At 41.7% G+C, this 21,381-nt stretch overlaps 1 protein-coding gene across 2 annotated transcripts; it reads left to right on the forward strand.

Moving 5' to 3' along the window:
* Window positions 1-1,078: 1,078 nt before the first annotated feature.
* Window positions 1,079-18,698, forward strand: RAD21L1 (RAD21 cohesin complex component like 1). Of its 2 annotated transcripts, none has more exons than XM_033153823.1 (14): window positions 1,079-1,145; window positions 2,305-2,480; window positions 4,355-4,484; window positions 5,609-5,708; window positions 6,328-6,437; window positions 7,535-7,720; window positions 8,801-8,902; window positions 10,953-11,057; window positions 12,488-12,717; window positions 14,079-14,160; window positions 14,434-14,540; window positions 15,732-15,827; window positions 16,963-17,034; window positions 18,305-18,698. In XM_033153823.1, exons 2-14 carry the CDS (start codon window positions 2,337-2,339, stop codon window positions 18,491-18,493), a joined length of 1,653 nt encoding a protein of 550 aa, XP_033009714.1. In that variant the 5' UTR covers window positions 1,079-1,145; window positions 2,305-2,336; the 3' UTR covers window positions 18,494-18,698. The 2 variants fall into 2 exon arrangements, with proteins under 2 accessions (XP_033009714.1, XP_033009713.1); XM_033153822.1 differs by having other exon boundaries at window positions 1,130-1,176.
* The last annotated feature ends 2,683 nt before the right edge of the window (window positions 18,699-21,381 follow it).

The raw sequence follows: 21,381 nt of genomic DNA on the forward strand, positions 1-21,381 counted from the left end.
GGTCTCTCTGGAAGCATTAGAACCAGTGCTTTTATTCTAAAAATAAATTTTAAAAAATTAGGGGAACTCTCATTTTGACTCAAGAAAATCCCCATTTTATAGTTCGAATCGGGACAAATAAATACAGTAAATGGACAAAAGTACAAAGATTCACAAAATGTTTAGGGGTATGCGCAGGGCCGGATTTAGGTTTGATGAAGCCCTAAGCTACTGAAGGCAATGGGGCCCTTTATATGTCCAGCTGACTCCTTGGTCAACAACAAATTGTCGCAGCCTTTTGTGTTGAATATATGCTACATGGTAATTTATGGACGTAATAGGTATCTAAAGCCATTTGCACATAACTTACTGTTTTGTATCTTATATTTTGGAAATGGACATCCAGGTTTTTTCCCCTTTAATTTTTTTTTGGGGGGGGGGCCCAATAGAGTGGGTGGGCCCTAAGCTATAGCTTGTTTAGTTTATAATAAATCTGGCCCTGGTTGCGTGCCCCCTGCGTATCCCCCATAAAAAAAGCACCGAACTGTTGGCTTCTAACCTAATATTGCCATTTCTATGCAGGCACACAATTGCCGCCTTTGCAGTTCTTCACTTAGTGCTGATTTGTGGTGGCCAGTATGAATTGCGCACTGTAACTTTAAAACACATGGCTTCCCCCACATTGAACGCGGGGGATCTGTAGAAGCAGGACGCTGACCTAAACTTTCGGTCTCATCTTACGATTTACCCTTTCTCCCCCTACGTCTCCCAAATTGTTCTTTTTTATTATTGTTTTCCGTGTTTTGCCCTAATCTTTTTTGTTCTGCTATAGCACAAGAACTTCTGGTGCTCTAGCACTTCTCAAAAATGCATATGGTGTTTTTGTTTTCTGTTTCCTTTCTTCTGCTGTTCTGGGTTTTTAGTTTGTGATTCCTAAAAACAAAACACTGAGCCCAAAACTACATCTACTCTCTCTCTCTCTCTCTCTCTCTCTGTCTGTGTGTGTGTGTGTGCAAGGAAGCCAGGCAGAGTGGCTGGAGCAACCCAGCCAGATGGGTGGGGTATAAATAATAAAATTGTTACTTTATTTTGCAGGAATGTCCCAAGCTTTGGCCACGATTTTAGAGACTTCTCCTGCAAGTTAATCTCTTCGGACTTACTTTTGAGTAGGTGCATATAGGCTTGTTCAACTTCCAGGTGAAAATGCTTAGAAATATTGTGGCCTTGGCAAATGGCACATAGTTTTATTGATTTACATTCTATAAACCTCATGTTATATTGTCTTCGGATAAGCATAAAAATGGTTTACCGTCATACTCTTAAGTAGACCCACTGAATTTAATGAACTTGAGTAACTTTTCTGTTGATTTAAATGGGTCTATTCTGAGTATGCCTTTGTTGGATACCAACCTTGGTGTTTCAGAAAATTCACTTAATGAATTTTGGTTTTTTCTGATGTAGTCATTGGGGGGGGGGGTGTTATTAGTTGTAATTGTCATGAGTTTGAGGCTGCCAGACTCCTCTAACTTCTTGGCTCCAGTATTAGCATATAATCAAGACTTGGGGGGTGTTAAACTGGGTGCCTGGCCCATTCTAAGCCCTGGACCCAACAAGTGTTAAAATAAAAGTCCTGTGTTCAGGTGATGAGCCATTAAGTGAACAAAGGAGAGGGAGCTCTGTGCCAGATGCCAAATGGGTGGGGCCCCTTATCCAGCTTTTAGTTAGGACAAAGCTGGAGTTTGATGTGGCCCAGAAGTCCAGCTGCAGGCTGGAAAGCCAGAGATGCAGAGCACAATGTGCTGAATCCAAGGCTGTGGCTATGAGATTTTTTAAAAAGACCCTTTTGTAATGTTGATGCTCTGAAGCCCTCTATCATAGACTCAGGTGGTAAATATGTGTAAAGGAGTCATATATCATAGCGACACCATAGTCTCTGCTGTGCCTCATTCCCAAAAGGAAGCATAAACCCTGGTTTTAAGTGCCTGGAACCCCTGGAATCTCTCATCGCTCTGAGATTGTGGTGGCGTGCATTCATGGAGATGAATACAAAATATGTACAAATGATATTATGTACAGAAGTAGCTAATCAACCTTATTTGTTTTTTGTTGTAAAGCTACCTAGCTTTTGTACACAGCCATTTGTTCAAAACAATTTGCAAGCCAGCAGAGCTAGGAAATCTTAAGCAAAAACAGCACCCCTCCCTTCCAAATCATTTACTGCAAATCAAGGTTGTTGGGGTTTTTTGTTTTTGTTTAATAGCTTTGAAAATGATACAAAAATGACACATTCAGCATTTAATATATGTTGTTCTGTTTTCCCTTCAGCTCATCAAGTTAAAGAACAGAGTCTTTGCAAAATGTTCTACACGCAGCTGCTTATGAATAAGCGTGGGCCTTTGGCCAAGATATGGTTGGCTGCTCACTGGGATAAGAAACTCAAAAAATCTCATATATTTGAATGCAATTTAGAGAAGACTATTGAAAATATGCTCTGCCCAAAGGTTTGATCCTTATTGAGATGTCTCATAAAAAATCTGCTGTGGAAATGTCCCTAAGGTTTTACCCATCATTATGGGGTATATATCACTGCATCCTTTGTTGATTTGAACCAGGGTTAGCCATGGGATGCTAAAAAAAAAACTGCTATCCACTCCAAATTCAGTATTTTTTTCCTCCCTGCAGTGATGCTGACTAGAATTGTTATTATTATAATGCCGCCTCACATTTCCTCAAATATATGAAAGGAGTTGTGGGAGAAGGTCGGCTGTTTGAATGCCCATGACGGGGTGAGCTCCCGTTGCTCTGTCCCTGCTCCTGCCAACCTAGCAGTTTGAAAGCACTCCAAAAAAGTTTCAAGTAGATAAATAGGTATCGCTCCGGTGGGAAGGTAAACAGCGTTTCCATGCACTGTTCTGGTTTCCAGAAGCGGCTTAGTCATGCTGGCCACATGACCCGGAAAAACTGTCTGCGGACAAACACCGGATCCCTCGGCCAGTAAAATGAGATGAGCACCACAACCCCAGAGTCATCGGCAACTGGACTTAATTGTCAGGGGTCCTTTACCTTTTTTAAAAACCTCACTCTGCCATGTGAAAGCCCATAGGGTAGCTTATTAAAATATAAAAAGAACAATAAAAAGGGTAGGAAGACAGTTACTTCTTGGGACACCTCAGAAGGTGAAATTTTCTCGTTACCTGGGAGTTACCTGGTTTGCAGCATTCTAAAGGAGTACCATCAGCTGGATGCACATTTATTATATTAAGATTTCTGCTCCTCTTTGTAGCAGTCCAAATAGAAGCTATTGCCTTTAACCTGTGGTGAGATGTGCAAATATTCTTGAACCACATCTTCCTTCATCCCTGAACATTGGCAGTACTTCTAGGAGTTGTAGTTCAAAACAACTAGAGGGCACAATGTTGGCATCCAATTGGCTGCCTCTATCATTCCCGTCAACTTGTTACATGTGTTTACTTGTTACATCTGTTTACTGTTTTACTGTTGTTGTTTTTAAAATAGCTACAAGACTTATCTAACTAGTGTAGTTAGTTATTAAGATGCAACAGAAGCTTAAAGTCTTTAGGGCTTTTTGAGAAAATGGACAACAAAGGGGAGACATAATAGCAGTTCATAAAATTAAGCATGGTGAGGGGAAAATGAAGATAATTTCCCCTTCAGTGTGGTGTAGTGGTTAAGAGCGGTAGACTCGTAATCTGGTGAACCGGGTTCGCATCTCCCCTCCTCCACATGCAGCTGCTGGGTGACCTTGGGCTAGTCACACTTCTCTGAAGTCTCTCAGCCCCACTCACCTCAGAGTGTTTGTTGTAGGGGAGGAAGGGAAAGGAGAATGTGAGCCGCTTTGAGACTTCTTCGGGTAGTGATAAAGCGGGATATCAAATCCAAACTCTTCTTCTTCTTCTTCTTCTCCTCCTCCTCCTCCTCCTCTCCCATGATTCTTGAACTCGGGGGAATCCAATGCTACTGATTGGCAGTGGATTCAGGATAGACAAAAGAAGAGGGTAATCCATATTGCAAAGCATAATTCATATATGGAAATCACAGCTGCAAAATGTAATCATAGCCACTGTTGGAGGGGGGGGGTAGTGAAATTCATGGTGGATAGGTCTGTCAATGACTGCACCGAGATGGTTCAGAAGCAATACATTATTGAATACCAGTTTCTGGGGGTCAAGGGTGGGAGAACTATTCCTCTTGTCCTGTTTTATGGGCTTTCCAGAAGCATCTGGGGGACCCCTGTAAGAAGCAAGATGCTGAACTAGATGATCTTTGGGCAGATTCAGCAGGTCTCTTAAGTTCTTATTTATCGTGTTCTTTCCCACAAACATCAATATTAAATAATGTAAACATTTCTTCCAAGTTTAAACTTGCCCTGCGAACCTCAGGACACCTCTTGTTAGGAGTGGTGCGGATCTACCACAGAAAAACCAAGTACCTCTTGTCCGACTGCAATGAAGCTCTACTTAAAATGCAGTCAGCCTTTCGTCCAGGTATGCTTGCATCCACTGTTTGCCTAGCGTTTCTTATGTATTACTGTACTACATACCAGGGGAGCAGTTACCAGTACAGTGGTACCCCGCTAGACGAATGCCTCGCAAGACGAAAAACTCGCTAGACGAAGGCATTCGTCTAGCGGAAGGCTGCCCCGCAAGACGAAAAAGTCTATGGGGCTGCCTCGCAAGACGAAAAATTTTCGTCTTTTTTTTTTTTCCGTTTTGCGGAGCGCGGCTGTCATTGCCGCTCCGCAAGACGAAAAACCCGCTAGACGAAAATTTTCGCAGAACGAATTATTTTCGTCTAGCGGGGCACCACTGTAGATTTCTTTGGGTCCCCTAGCAAATTATATCATTTTGTGGACTCCAAAAGGTGGTATTAACATGGCTATTCATAGCTTTTCTCTTTCAGAACAAGGAATGGTCTGCAACACCCATTATCCGTGGGTGCAGTTCAAGTAAGGCTAGAGGATTAGAAAGAATTTTTACATTGATGATGTAGGTTATAGTCCCGTACTCAGTTACTTGACAGTAAGTCCCAATGAACTGAAAGGGACTTAACTCTGAGTGGACAGGTATAAGATTGTTCTCTAAGTGGCCACTTATCCACTAAAAACCACTGGAGAGCCTGCTGAAGATTATTGACATGAATGACGGTTAAGTTTCATCCCAATCCGGTGATTCCTTGTACGATTGGGGCTTTCAGTGTTCACCTGCCTTTTCATATTCAATAGAATGGATTGTTCCTCTTGTGCTTTTGCTTAATTAGTGCTTATCAGTCCTTTGTAATCTTGAATAGGAAATGACACACAAATGTGAATGACACTGCCCCAGCTTTGTTTTTAGCATATTTTATGCCCTTGGACAATTACTTGTACCTTTATCAAAACAAAATTTAAAAAATCCTTCCAGTAGCACCTTAGAGACCAACTACCGTAAGTTTGTTTTTGGTATGAGCTTTCGTGTGCATGCACACTTCTTCAGATACACATTTTGTTTTGACTATGGCAAACCAACATGGCTACCTACCTGAAACTGTACCTTTATATCCTGCAGGATACATATATAACAAATACAATTGCAGCATACCACAATTAATCCTGTGCTATATTTCCCTTTAGGACTTGTTGATCTCCCAGAAGGGAACTTAGAGTTGAATTATGATGCCATCACATTGCCTGAAGTATTTCATGATTTTGACACACAACTCCCTGAGGTGAAGTACGTGTTTTTCAGTGTGTTTACTTTTTGAAGCTTCCTTGGGATGCATCTATGGTTGGCAGTCTTTCACATGGATGACTCATCCTCATGTGAGAAAGATGTGGGTCCATGATTGTTTCCAAATATCTGTCACTTTGTGCATTTTGCATGATTTATCTGGACAGAAAAATTAAAAAAAATTAAGTAAGCATGATTATTACTGCCAGAGCAATACACTGGAGCAGTCCAATATCACTATGCTCATAATATGTGTATTATAGAAACCCCAAATGAATGAAAATTGTAATAGAAGCAGTGCTGCATTTACTGAGTGTTTTTCTCCTGGTGTGCTTTGACAAAAAGTCAGTGTTATGTTTAGTTAGGTAGTCATTGTCAATCAGGCACCTTCCAATTGTTTTAGATTGCAAATTGTAGTTCATAACAGCTGGAAGGGGCACTAGGTTGGCAAAGTCTGTTGTAAGGATATGAATAATATAATATATAAAATCTTCGTTCATTGCGGGTATTTTCTGGATATTAGGAGTTGTAAGCAAAATATGCCCCTGTTATATAACACATACAAGCATACTTTTTCAGTTGAATCACTTCTTTCCAGATAAAGTCACATTTTTCTCCTTAGTGCCATTGATGTTGCTGAGCATTTTACACTGAACCAGAGCAGAGCTGAGGACATCACTTTGCTGGAAGAGGATTATAGACAGGATCTACTTCTCCATGGTGATAGTTTTGGTGAGGTGGCTGTTCTTTCCTCAAAAGTCAGAATATGAATGCTCACTTGGTTAGAGCGTAGTGCTGATAAGGTTGCAGGTTCGATCCCCGTTTGGGACAGCTGCATATCCCTGCATTGCAGGGTGTTGGACCACTAGATGATCCTCAGGGTCCCTTCTAACTATACAATTCTATGATTCTGTGTTAGGTTCTAACTTGCCCATTTGCAATATAAAGGCCTCATCTAGAATCACCTTTGCTGATGACTGAAAATTATGAAACTGAGTACCACACCAAAGAATGGATCTGTTTTTTAATCAGGCAGCCTGCATGCCTTTTGCACTAAAGAATTATATCAGCTTGGGCAGGAGGCAAACTTCTGCTTAGCTGATTTTAATCTTTGATATTGATGAAAATCCCACTCAGATTTTGTACACCTTTAGAGAGAAGATGCTGCTGTCACTAATGGCATCATCTCATCCAGAGCAAATAGTGATTTTCATTGGAACCGCAGTGCAGGGGAGAATCTTCCTCTGCCTTTACCGTAGTCCTGATTTCCCCCAGACCCATGCCTTGTACACGGGCATAGCCAGGATTTTTGTTAGCAGGGGCAGGACTTGGTTAAGGGGGGCAGAACCAACATGATTGGTCAGTTAGTTAAGTATTTCTATTGTTTTATTTAATTGGGGGCAACTGTCCCCCAGCCTCCCCCTTGGCTATGCCCATGGCTTGGTATTTTTAAAATGAAAATAAAAAGCTAGATATGTGATTGTGCATTTCACATCTTCTTAGGCCCTCAATGTGTTTAATATACTATATGGTGATGATTCAGTCTTAACTTTCAGAGGTTACATGTAGGTTTAATTCTTTTTCTTTTTTGCATTGGTTGATTTCTTTTCAAAACTGTTTTTTTAAAGACATTTTAAAGAAAATTATAGTTAAATTAAAGGTCAATATTAAACTTGAAATGTTGATTTTTATCCATCCTGCTATATGCCATGTGTCTTGTGTGTACTGTATCTGTATCCATATCTATATACACTTGAAACCACACACTCACTTGCAGGGTAGAGGGAGAGAGAGAAGTTACCACTAGCCCTTCGTATGTACTTTTTCAGGTGAAGAAATTGAAATGCCGAGGCAGCATGGCTTTCTCAATGACAGCACATTGGCTAGTTCTGGTGGCCTCTTGACTGATTACAGTTTTTTGAGCTTCACTGAAGACAAAACTGCATTTGCTGAAGATGCCCATTCATTCAAGTATGATGGGTTTGGAGATGAAGGATCTGCAGGCGATATGATTGGTACGTTTGAACAAAATCCTATAGGCACAAGTGACTGGGAGCTTTTCCTGAATGTCCCACCCTGAAAGGAAATTAACGTGACTTAAGCATGAGCCGCTGTCCAGTCCTGCACTTCAGAAATTATGATCTGACATTTCTACACTACCTCCTAAATATTATGGGGCAGTTAACAATATAAAGGCAACCCGCCCCACCCCCATAAAATTATACATTATAAACAATTTTGAATACATGTATGTACTTAGTAAAATACAGAATGAACTTTAAAATTATTTGTACCACAATCGCAATATTTCCACATTCCACATATAATGTGCCCTCTTGTCTCTTGCTCTTCATTGCTGATTAAAGCTAGCAAGTGGGGCTTGGGGCATGACTGTGGGTTTAGGGCAGGGGTAGGCAACCAAAGCCCATGGGCCAGATGCAGCCCAATTACCTTCTAAATCCGGCCCACGGACGGTCCGGGAATCAGCATGTTTTTACATGAGTAGAATGTGTCCTTTTATTTAAAATGCACCTGTGGGTTATTTGTGGGGCCTGCCTGGTGTTTTTACATGAGCAGAATGTGTGCTTTTATTTAAAATGCATCTCTGGGTTGTTTGTGGGGCATAGGAATTCGTTCATTAATTATTTCAAAATATAGTCCGGCCCACCACAAGGTCTGAGGGACAGTGGACCGGCCAATCGCTGAAAAAGGTTGCTGACCCCTGGTTTAGAGTGTGGTGAACACATCTTTGTGTGAGGGGGTGATACCCGCTGCCTTGAATTACAGTAGGTAATAGTGAGGCCGGGGTGGGGGGTGGCTAATGCCTTGTTTGCCCGCCTTCCCTGCTTTGTTGAAATCTTTTTCCAGGGCAGCTAATGGTAGATTACCCTGCAGGAGGAGGAACCATTCTAGCTGGAAATAGGAGTTGGTGCCTGGTGTTATCCTGCCTGCCTGCCTGCCTGCCTGCCTTGCTTTCCTGGAATCTTTCTCCCAGATAAGCCCTAACACAGCTGTCTGGTAAATCCCCACACCCACCCAAATGTATAACGTAATAGTATCTTGTAAACCAATTGTTAAGTCCATTTTTCCTTAAGATGCTGTTCTTGGAGCTGAGCCAAATGACCACGTTATTACGGACCTCAACATGGAGGAAGAATTTTCTTTACTCCAAGAGCTTCCGACTGATAATACAGCAGGTGAGTTATTTCCAGAGATGGCTCTGTGAGTCTAACAGCAAAAACAACAACATGGTTGTTGGATGAACAGGTTTATTGTGGCTTCTTCTTCTTCTTTGGCGATCACTTGTAGCTGAGTAAGATTGTCTTCCATAAACATGGTCTTAACAGTGAGTCTATAAGTGAGTCCATTACTGTGGCATAAGCTCTCATTGACTAGAGTTTTCATCAGATGCATAAAGTGTTGTCATGAGTACATGGATATAGAGGGAGTAAAAACTGTAAAGAGTGAGATGAAATAGAAATGAAATGCAATAAAATAAACTAGAGTCTGACAATTTTGTGGAACACTTGAGAAGCAAAGTGACCATTCACAGTGTCAGCAATGGATGATAACACGCCCTATCACTGCTAAGTTAATAAACAGCAGTAGTGGGAGAGGAAATCATGTACTTGATTCAGGCCTAAATGGATAGAATCAAAGTTCTTGATAAGTTCCAATTCAGCAGCCTCTTTTGTAGGAGATGTAGACTTATTTATTTATGCTTATAGACTACTTTTCAAAGTGTCTTGCAATAAAAACAATATCCAAAACCACTGCAACATTAATTCAATTCAATTCAAGACCTTTATTGGCCTATATAAGACAATAGAATCATAAAAAGACCACCCATATGCATTATATTTATATTACATACAGTAAAAAGGGAATCCTCCTCAGCCTATTATGTAGACCAAACTACCCCTGATATAACTTCAAAGATCCTGGTCAGAAATTGTACCAAAGCTCTAGTGAGTGTTGGGGAGTCATCTCTCAAAAGGAACTGCACCTTGTGTTGTTTGCTAGGTGGGGCATCAAGCCATAGAGAAGACGTTATAAAATCAGCACAGAGGATGTTAAAAAGAGGGCAGTCCAGAATTATGTGGTCTAGAGAATCAGGTACATTCTGGCCACAGGTGCAGAGTCTATTCTGGTAAGGAATGCCTCTGAGTCTTCCAAACAACACGGAGGACCAGGTAATACCAGATAATAAAATATTAACAATTAATTATGAAAATTCATCTGAAAATCACAAGGATCACATAGAGCAGAAGAGTGTTTCAGGCAAAAGTAGAGTGTATCGGCCAAACAAATAGAGCAGTAGACCAATAATAGAAAGCAAGAACAACAGAAAACTACGCAGGACTGAAAGTCTGGTTAAATAAAGCCATCTTTTACAGCCTGGTGAAAAACCTGTTTTCTGTAGGCAGTATGAATTTGTTCTACAACCTAGATGCTGCTACTGAAAAGGACCTGTTTGCAGTCACACAGTTTTGAGAAATTCAATTCCATGCATTTAGGCTTGAATCAGGATAATGGTTTCCTGTTAATATCTGTTGCTGCTTTTGTGAATGGTCACTTTGTTTATGTCGTAATATCTGCCTTTAAGCTGCCACAAGCTTCTTTGTTGTTTTAGAAATTAAACTTGTACAAGTGAAGTCAGAAAGTGCCTCTGGTCCCCTCTTGCCCTGTTTGAGCCAATTGTAAATGTTAATGCAGGAGCATAACATACGGTATATATTGAATGCACATTTTAATTAGCATGGTTTCTGCCCTTAAAAAACACCACCACCACTAGTGTAGGTTTTAAATTTGCCTCATAGGGTAAGACTGCAATTGTATACACACTTACCTGGGCTGGGAGTAATTTCCCATTGAATTGTGATTAGTCATGCATAATACTGCATTAAGTTCTCCTCTTATCTGGTATGTTTTGTTATTGTCCCCAGTATGATAATGCTTTATACCTGATAGAAGATAAAAATTCTAATATAGTGGGGGGGTTGTCATCTGGTGCTGTTTGGGAGGGTTTATTGATCCTCCACCACCATGCACTTTGTTGATTATATGCAATAAAATACAAGAATGCTATATAGTATGCAAAAAATTAAGTGGCAAGACATTCCTCAGCCACATGTACAAAAATAACTTTTTTTTTAATGGAATCCTTCCATATAATGTACCATTCAGCCTTTCATTATTTACCATTGTGGAATACTTCTATACTGGTTATGGAATGGTGTTTTACAGGCCATCCTAGATCTGAGCAGGAAGCAAGAAGTTGCCAAATTAATGAAACAACCTTGTTGCTCAGTGAGGAAGAAGGATTTGTACTTGAACCACTTGACAGTTCAGGTTAGATTGGTCGCATTTCGCTCTTGACTGAAAACATAAAACCTGGGAGTCCTCAACACCACCTCCAATGCCAGCTCTGTTAGCTCAGGCAAGGAGACTGCTGGGCAGCAAGGTGGGCAGTAAACTGGCAGAATCCCTCATCTGTCCTGATTACCCAGGAACCCCCACACTAGATCCCCACACAACTGGACAGAGAGCCTGAGAAGAGAGAGATGGGATTTCTGTAGACCACAACAGCTGCCCCTCCCTGACCCCTAAGTCTGCCCTGATGCTGCACCGTGTGCCCAGGTAGGGACAGCTGGGTAAGACCAACTCCAGCCTGCTTTCTCTCACACACACCAAAGTCTTAGTGAAGCAAACCAGATCACCCTCCTCATCCACAATCAGATCATGGATGAGGGAGATGCTATTCAGAGCCATCCTGGTATTAAACAGCAGCAGCCGCAGACTAAGGATTGAGTGATAGGAGAAACACAATTCCCCAAGTTTGGGGGGTGGGGAGGCTGGCACACGAAACAATCACTAACTGCCTTTGCTGTGTGCCCCTTACCTGGCCTGCCTCACCTCCCACACCATTCCGACTCTTACCCAGAACCACTGTGATTCACCGCTCTCCCGAGCTCCTCTCCTCCTAGACCACTGTTTCCCAAACTTGGGTCTCCAGCTGCCTTTGGACTACAGTTCCCATTATCCCTTGCTAACTACGGATGATGGGAGTTGTAGCCCAAAAACAGCTGGAGACCGAAGTTTGAGCAACACTGCCCTAGATGCCTCTTCTCTCCCTTCCACACAACAATTAAAATACAGTGGTACCTCTTGTTAAGAACTTAATTCATTCTGGAGGTCCGTTCTTAACCTGAAACTGTTCTTAACCTGAGGTACCTCTTTAGCTAAAGGGGCCTCCTGCTGCTGCTGCCGCCGCGCGATTTCTGTTCTCATCCTGAAGCAAAGTTCTTAGCCCAAGGTACTATTTCTGGGTTAGCGGAGTCTGTAACCTGAAGTGTCTGTAACCCGAGGTACCACTGTAAACATAAAAACAATTGGGACAAGGCCAGTTCCACAGCAGATGATGTTAAGGGGAGTAGTCTTGCACTTGCTCTGAAGTTACCCCCAAAGTAGGGTTGCCATACGTCCAGAATTTCCTGGACATATTTGGAATAGTGCTGTGTCTAGTGGTGTCGGGGTGGAAATCAGTAAATGTCCAGGAAAATCCGGATGTATGGCAGTCCATGTTGGGAGTGCCGTTTTTCCATTTAAAAAAACTCCAAAAAATGGCTTTTTAAAATGATTTTGCCAAACAACTTTTCTATCTGGATATTCTCTGTTTGAAATATGGCAATGCTACCCCAGAGGCAAAAAACTGATCCTTTGGTACCACATTCCTTGGATCGACTTGCAATATTTCACGTGTGAATGTGCCTTTTATCTAGTTCTCACAAGGAAACAAAGAGGGAAAAAGAAAAGAAAGTTACTTGTTGATTATGTGAATCAGCTAAGCAGAAAAACTATGCAAAACCAGCTTACGGACTATGAAGACACTTTAACTGAATTAGATATTGCACCCCCTACAAGAAGGCTGATGATTTTACAGGACTTGGGGAGTGCGGATAAACTTCTGGGCAGACCTACCCAGACTACAATTAATGAAGATTTGCAAAAGGTAACAGTTATTTTGGGTGCTTCCAGACAACCTATTTGTTGAGTAGTCTTTGTGATTTCTTTGCAGAGAGATGATGTGGACTATTTAGTGCACATTCATTCTGATGTGTTTGTGGGGAGTTTAGATGTCATTTCATCAGAGCAAGTGCTATCCTATGCTTCCCAGGATATTTTCCAATCACTTTCCTTCTTGCAAAAAGTCTGATCTTTGGGGGAAGTGGGTTTGTTGCACAAGACCTCCCAGCAGCAGGTGGCGCTGTGGTCTAAACCACTGAGCCTAGGGCTTGCCGATCAGAAGGTCGGCGGTTCGAATCCCCGCAATGGGGTGAGCTCCCGTTGTTCAGTCCCAGCTCCTGCCCACCTAGCAGTTCGAAAGCATGTCAAAGTGCAAGTAGATAGATATGTACCGCTCCGGCAGGAAGGTAAACAGCGTTTCCATGCGCTGCTCTGGTTCGCCAGAAGCGGCTTAGTCATGCTGGCCACATGACCCGGAAGCTGTCTGCGGACAAACGCCAGCTCCCTCGGCCTATAGAGCGAGATGAGCGCCACAACCCCAGAGTCGTCCGTGACTGGACCTAACAGTCAGGGGTACCTTTACCTTTACCTAATTGAATCCCACCTGAAAATCACGACAGTCTGGAAGAACACCTTATATGCTCCTGCATTGTTGCCATATTTATGTATATATCTTGAAGTATTATGTGTTCAGAACTGCTCCATCCAATATGTTTTCACAGATTTTAGTGTTTGGGGTATTGCAAAGATCACAGAGCAAGTATGAGATTATCAGAATTATCCATATGTTCTGCATTTAAAAACAACAATAAAAACCTACTACGATGAGACAAATAAAAATAGCTAAACAAAATGGCAGGACTACAGGTCCTGCCCCAGTAAAAGAGGGAATATCACTCTTCAAAATAAGAGCCAGAAGCTTAGGGGAAAGGGGGGAAATGGTTCCTAAGACTGGCTAAAGGTAGCACTTGGCATCCCTCCCTCTTAGATGTTTGTTAGGTTTCTTTAGTGTGTTCCCAAGTACCGGTAATCTGATTTGTTCCTGAATCACCTGGTCTTGGAAAGGAAAGGTCTCTTGGAAGGTCTGCTAGGTGCACTACAGTGAATGGAAATTTCCCAGGGGAAGAGGTGGCTTAGGGCTCAAGTTTGCCTACATCCCAAGGGAATATATTCAATAGTGACTTATGCATTTCTAAATATCTACAAAAGTTTCTTTATCATTGAAAAGGTTAAGCAAGTCAAGGGCTGTCATATTAGTTGTCACTTACTGAATTTTTGATTGATTAACATGAAACTCATATTCCAGAATTGCAGAGAGAAAAATATATATGAATACTGTTTTCACAGCTCTTTGCTAAAAGTCTCAGGTATGGAAGAAAAAGGTTGCAAGAGCTTGCAGTTGAAAGAAGCAAAGAACAAGATTTCCAAGGCAAGATTTTAGAATTATGTCTATTTTCAACTACAGTAGTTGTTACAACTCCTCCATCTGTAGTTTTGTGGGCAATGCACCACATTCAGCAAGTGTGCTTAAATTCAGAAGGTGCAGATCTGTGTTAACACATTTTCCAGTTCTGGAAAAGTCATTTATCAACTGAGCCATGAAATAGCTGGGCCCTGTTGCTCAATGGTGGTGTGGTTGGACTGGTGCAATGGTCCAGAAGTTAAGTGTAATTGTCTTATTACTATTTTATTGTCAATTCAGAATTGCCAACAGCAGGGGTTTCAAAAGCTATGCAAGACACAACTTATCAGTTTGTGTCACAAAGTAGCGGAGAAGAAAAGGGAAATAAAGAAATTATTGAACCTATGGTAAGTACTTTCAGTGCAAAGTCGTATTACTGTGCACTTAAGTTTTTCATGACTCCATGAAAAGCCTGAAACTACTTCCCTTCCAACTAGAGGGTGGGGGAGAGGAGAAAGATTGGGGTCTGTGCTCCGCACATCACTCCTTCCTGGAGTAGTCTGGAAAAGACTTTAGCCCTCTTAAAGTCTATCAGCATCGTGCAGCTCCACCACACACTGGGAATCTGGAAGCTCAGCCTTGCTCAATGCACTATTGACAGACAGCCATACTTAGACCTTTTGGTTTTGTAAGGGTCTTGCCTTGGTTCCTTACTGCTTAACAAAATGAGTTTGGGTAGGTTCCTCTGGGGTTTTTCCTGAAGTCTGAGATATTAATGATACACCATAACTGGGTACTTTAGCTGAAATTGCAGTTCATACTACAAAAGAAGTACACTAAATTCCACTGGGAGCTTATTTTCCTCTTTTCGGTTTCCTTCTCTTCCAGTCTCACTCCCTTATTAATGTTTCTTTTTTTGAGTTGTCCTTTTAGGACAGGAAGCCTCCTCCTCATCCCAGTACCTAAGCCAGGCTGTCATATCCATATTCTGCTACAAGTAGAGTTAATGACAGTCCCCCCCCCCTCTTATTTAGTGACCGTCCCCCCTCTGTAAGACTACAGTCAGGTACACTTGCCTTGGAATATAGAATTGTAGCGTTTTAAGTGACCCTGAGGATCTTCGAGTCCAACCACAGCAATGCAGGAATATGCAGCTGTCCCATACAGGGATAAAGCCTGAAACCTTGTTGTTTTCAGCACCACCCTCTAACCAGCTGAGCTAGTAAGTGAACTTAGTGGAGCTGACTTCTGAGTGAACATGTGTGAGGTTGCAGTGTAAAAAAAAACAGCATTGGAATAGGTCAAAGAAAGACTATGCACCCAATTATATTATGGGGAAAACAATGCTTTCAACAAAATTGGGGCCTTGTTCTTAGGTGAAATTCTAATAGATCCAGCTACTGTATTTAGCTTCTACATCTCCCATTTAGTTCAAAAAAAAAGGGAACCATAAAATTCAACACAGAAGCTCTGTCTAGCCTGAAATATTCATCTGCTACTGAGTAATGAACATATGCTCAAAAAGAACATTACTGAGAAGTAAATTTTGTTTGCTAAGAGACTGATCACTCCCCCCCCAAAAAAACTTGTAATATCAGGAAACTGTTGGTGGAGCGTCTACTACTTCTGATTGTTCTTCCCGAGAAACTTCTGTAAGACTAGAGGTTGAGGGTAAGCAGGCTGCAGTGGAAAAGGTATGTTTTATGATTTATTCCACGTTTCATCTGTCACCCAATAAATAAGAATGTTTAGGTCTGGTTTAACTGGATCCAATGTTATCCATGGACTTTTAGGGTCATTCCTGAGGATATGATTAAGAGCTGCTTTCAGATTTCACATTTGTTGTGATTTTGGCAACTAGCAGCCATGCAGAGGATTCCCCCACCCCACCCTGTGCTGTTTTCCCAGTGAAACAAAACAATTAGACACCACGACCACAAACACATTTAAAAGGCTATTAAATATTACGGTAATCAGCCCAGGCCTGCTGCCTAAAGGAATACCCTCCACAAGAAGGCCAATCTTAGCTCCTATCCTGAGATCCTTCAGGGTCCAAATTAAAAAACCTGACTCTTCAGAAAGGCCAGTGATAGAGTATCAGTCTCCAGCATCTTCAGGCCTGGGAGAAAAACCTGAAATCCTGGAGAGCAGCCCCAAGTCTGTACTGATATAGATGGACCAGTGGTCTGAGTCTGTGGAAGGCAGATTCTTGTGTGCTTGCTTCTGTTCCTGCTGCTATGTTTTATGAGTTTTCAGCTGAAAATGCAATATGAATTATAATTGTATTTGCATGGTTGGTTGTTGGGTGATTTTTGCATGTTTAGTGTCTTTCTTTTTGTTGAAAACTTATTTGGTTTAAGCTGGGGTGGTGGCCAACTTGTGGCCCTACTCCCAACTCCCAACTCCCATCGATCCTATGGTCAATGGTCATGGAAGATGGGAGCTGTAGTCCAACAACAACTTGAGGGCCACAAGTTGGCCGCCCTTGTTTAAACCTTTAAGCCTTAAAGAAAAATAGGATTAAAAAAAATACTTTAAAAATAAACGTGTAAGTAAAAACTGAGACAGCTTTGTAACTTTAAGTGTACTGTACAGTTGTACTGACACTTTTCAGTAGCAATACTAAGATACTAGTCTAACCATATGACCCCATGTTTGCAAAATGAACTTGACTGAGTAATTCCTTGGTAAATTTCTGTGAGACCACAAATGTGCAGCAGAATATTCTGGGGAAATCTTTGAATTTTTTCACACTTTTAAGGAGCATAATCATTCTTCTTTTACCTTTTGAATGGCTGTTATAAGTGCTTGCATTGCTTTATAATGTAGGGAAATAAAGACAATGCTGCAGATAAAGAAGAAAAGGATAAAAAAGCTGTAGATTTGCTAAATACTTTCCGGGTAAGTTGCTATTTAAACACAGGTGACATTCAAACATAATGCTGAACCATGGTTTAGTTCATAGAATCATAGAATCCTAGAGATGGAAGAGACCACAAGGGCCATCCAGTCCAACCCCCTGCCAAGCATGAAACACCATCAAAGCATTCCTGACAGATGGCTGTCAAGCCTCCGCTTAAAGACCTCCAAAGAAGGAGACTCCACCACACTCCTTGGCAGCAAATTCCACTGCCGAACAGCTCTTACTGTCAGGAAGTTCTTCCTAAAGTTTAGGTGGAATATTCTTTCCTGTAGTTTGAATCCATTGCTCCATGTCCGCTTCTCTGGAGCAGCAGAAAACAACCTTTCACTCTCTTCTATATGACATCCTTTTATACATTTGAACATGGCTATCATATCACCCCTTAACCTTCTCTTCTCCAGGCTAAACATACACAGCTCCCTAAGCCGTTCCTCATAAGGCATCGTTTCCAGGCCTTTGACCATTTTGGTTGCCCAAAATGTAGTTAGTGCTACATGAATGGGCCTATGCTCATATGCTGCTTCTTCCTCTCCTCTTCCCACACAGCTGCTAGGAGTGTTTGAGAAGCTTTTGCTTTCCTTCTGCTTAACCATGACCTTTTATTTTGTCCAAATTTAAAATTGTAGATTAACACAGAGTGTTTAGTTTCAGTAAGGCCACTTCATAACCCATGGTTCAAAGGTGGCACTTTTCATATATATATATATATATATATATATATATATATATGGAAGAAACAAGCTGTGGTTAAGTGAAAGCAAAAACTTCTTGAATCGTTCTGAATGTGCAGTAGAAGAGGAGGGAACAGGTAGTGTCTGAGCCTAGGTTTCTCATTGATGACATACAACATAGTGTGTATGTAAGAATAGCATAGACATAGCTAGGTGAGGGGCAGGGCGAGGCAGCTCCCCCCCATCAATAAAAATCAAAAATATGAAATCAAAAATACATAGCTAACTGAGGTTCTCCCCCCCCCAAAAAAATATAATAATTCCTGACTATGCCCATGGAGAGTAGTGAATGGTTATGTCTTTATATATGAAGTGAGAAATATGGGGATAAATAGGAAGTAGAGGAGCAATCTGTAAGACCCTTTCACCAAAGCCCGATTCCTTCCACCAACAAACGTTGTGATGAATATAATGCTGAGAAGTGCAGCATCTATTACACAGCTGCTCACCAATCATTCCCTGTGTAAAACTTAACTTCCCCTCGTTGGTTTATTCCTTTGTTTTGTTCCCTGTGCAGGACATGTACCAGACAGGAGCAAAGTCTTTCAGTTTTCTGACCCTCTGTAAAAACAAGACCAAGAAAGAAGTTGCAGACAAATTCTTTAGCTTGCTTGTTCTAAAGAAACAAAGAGCTATTGAGGTGGCCCAGGCTGCTCCCTATGCTGACATTGTGGTGACGGTGGGTCCAAACTTCCATACTTTCTGAAGGGTAGAGTGGTCTCCTTTTAACCATTAGTTGCTATGGTTGAAAATTCTACTCTGCATTCTATGAAAGTTGCAAAGAGACACCTTACAGCATACCTAGACCTTTGGATTAGACAGTGTCCTCTGCTGCATAGATGTGCACATGCACTTAAGAACAAGAGCTAATAGACTACGTGCAGAAATATTATATTGTTAAAAAGAAAAAAGAAACACAATGCCTTTGTTTAATTAGCACATCCAGAGTTCAAGCTGTATGTTAGGAGGAACACTGCTGTTTTTGTTTTTTTAAAAAAAAATGTTAGAACGTATAATTTACATAGGTTACCTGTTTTTCTGTGTTTCCATATGAAGTAAAAACAGGGTTAGCTATGTTTGATTCTGCATGCAAAGCTGGCTGATTGTTAGCTATCAAAACGTGGATATTGGCACGTAGGACACACTTTAATAGCAATAATGGGAATTCTGTACAGCTGTGGTCTTCTTGACCAACATTTGTATTATTTAACATTTTTAGTTACAGTGCTTCATACACTGTGCAGTATTACTTTCATTAAGGCAAAGATGTGGTGCTTATTCTGGTGTTTATTCTGCATGTTGCCTATTGCAGGAACTGGATGCATTTCTGCTGTGCATCCAAGTCCCCACAGACACCACACACTGGGTACTTGAGTTTGCACTTTGCAGACACTTGGAAGTATTTTGGACTACAATTCCCATCATCCCTGACCACTGGTCCTGTTAGCTAGGGATCATGGGAGTTGTAGGCCAAAACATCTGGAGGGCCGCAGTTTGGGGATGCCTGGTTTAGACCAAAGATATGGATGCTGGAACTCTTATAAAATAGTTGTATATATGTATGTGTTCTCCTGTATAACCTGTGTAGTTAAATACAGTGTTTTGGTTTGTTTTTCTTTTTTTTCTATCTCCTGAAACTTTTGACTCATTAAGTAAATGCATTTTTGAACCCGAAACATCTTTAAAATTGTATAATTTAATGCACTGTTCCAGTTACAGGTGGGTAGCCGTGTTGGTCTGCCATAGTCAAAACAAAATCGAAAATTCTTTCTAGTAGCACAAAATCGAAAATTCTTTCTAAGGTGCTACTAGAAAGAATTTTCGATTTTGTTAATGCACTGTGTACGGGGGTGGGAAGCTTAGCAAAAATGTCGTCAAACTTAGAACAGTGCCAAGAGCCAAACTAGACTTGATGGCTACACAGTAGTTTGCTTAAACCTTAAGCTAGTTACTCAAACCTTAAACCATACACAAACCAGGGGACAAGGGGTCTGATTCCTGGAGCAAAAGCAGCATGAAGATGCTAAATCCTTCCTTGTCCACAGATGATCTGCTTCGTAGTCTGTGTCCACCAACAATTGAAGTGAAATGGTCCTCAAAAAAGCTTGAGGGGATGGATATAGGGAAATAAGCTGTGGATATATGAGGAGGGTTTTACACCTCATATTTGTGTCCCTATTACTAGGAATATTATTTGATATATTATACCTGTTCATGGTTTGCTGGCTCTTCATTGGATCTCAGTCCGTAGCTGTTTGAATTCTTGGCTTTGCAGCGACTTCGTTCCAGTTTGGAAAACTTTGCAGCCTTAGAGAGCTGATTTGCCAATGTTGGAGGATTCCGACAGGCCTCCTCTCTCTGCCCTCCCCAGTGCCACAGAAGATGCAGGGGACTCAGCTGGAGAGCAGTATGGAACCAAGACACCCATGGACACAAACGTTTTTGGGTTTTTTTGAAGGTTTTAAGCTTACTTTTGGGAACTTTGACATCATTCCTAGTCCCTGTTGTCTAAAACCTGTACACACAACACACACACACACACCTCAGTGCCCAACCTTCATGTGTGATTCGGACATAATAATACAATAATAACAATAATTTATTAATTTATACCCCACCGATATGGCTGAGTTTCCCCAGCCACTCTGGGCGGCTCCCAACCGAGTGTTAAAAACAATGCAGCATTAAATATTAAAAACTTCCCTAAACAGGGCTGCCTTCAGAAGTCTTTTAAAAATAGGATAGCTGCTTATTTCCTTGACGTCTGATGGGAGTGTGTTCCACAGGGCGGACGCCACTACAAAGAAGGCCCCCTGTCTGGTTCCCCATACCTTTGCAAGCCTTGGCCCGTGCGGCTGGTGCACAGACATGGAGTTGTATCAAAAAGCCCCACCACCACACACAATTGGCGCCGGGGGTTTCCCTAAGCTTTCAAAGTAGGTTTGGTAGGACTGTAGTGGAGCATGGGGGGAGAAGAGAGAGAAGTTCCACTGCTGCATGAGTAGAAGTTTTTACATTTGCACAATGACTTCAGTTGGCTTCAACCCATCATGTTCGTTGGTTTTGTTTTCAAGAAAGGCAAAGAAACAGCCTGCACGTGCATACATACATACATACATACATACATGCGCACACACACACACACACACACACAGACAGACAGACATGCACAGGGAGCACAGCTATTACCCACTGCAACAAGGCTCTTACCACTCAGCCCCACCAGCTGCATAGAGAGAGGCAGAATATTTGGGACTGTCTGCCGTCTCGTCTTCTAGCTATGGTTTGCTGCTGAAACATCTTGGTGTATGGCTCTTTAGAGCAGGGGTCAGCAAACTTTTTCAGCAGGGGGCCAGTCCACTGTCCCTCAGACCTTGTGGGAGGCTGGACTATATTTTGGGGGGGAAATGAACGAATTCCTATATAAAAACATGCTGATTCCCGGACCGTCCGCGGGCAGGATTTAGAAGGCGATTGGGCCGCATCCAGCCCCCGGGCCTTAGTTTGGGGACCCCTGCTTTAGAGACTGCATCTGGCAGGAGGATGTAAGCTTTTCTTCCCATTACCTACCTGGCCACCTTCTGTATTGGAACA

This window comes from Lacerta agilis, chromosome 6 (assembly GCF_009819535.1).
Source record: "Lacerta agilis isolate rLacAgi1 chromosome 6, rLacAgi1.pri, whole genome shotgun sequence".
Classification (NCBI taxonomy): Eukaryota; Metazoa; Chordata; class Lepidosauria; order Squamata; family Lacertidae; genus Lacerta; species Lacerta agilis.

Bases quoted from the DNA above. Each gene is read 5' to 3' on its own strand.
- RAD21L1 (XM_033153823.1), top strand. From the start codon at position 2,337: ATGTTCTACACGCAGCTGCTTATGAATAAGCGTGGGCCTTTGGCCAAG. The intron at 14,161-14,433 runs GCAAGATTTTAG...TTGTCAATTCAG, and splicing joins CAAAGAACAAGATTTCCAAG to AATTGCCAACAGCAGGGGTT. The intron at 14,541-15,731 runs GTAAGTACTTTC...TTGTAATATCAG, and splicing joins AAGAAATTATTGAACCTATG to GAAACTGTTGGTGGAGCGTC.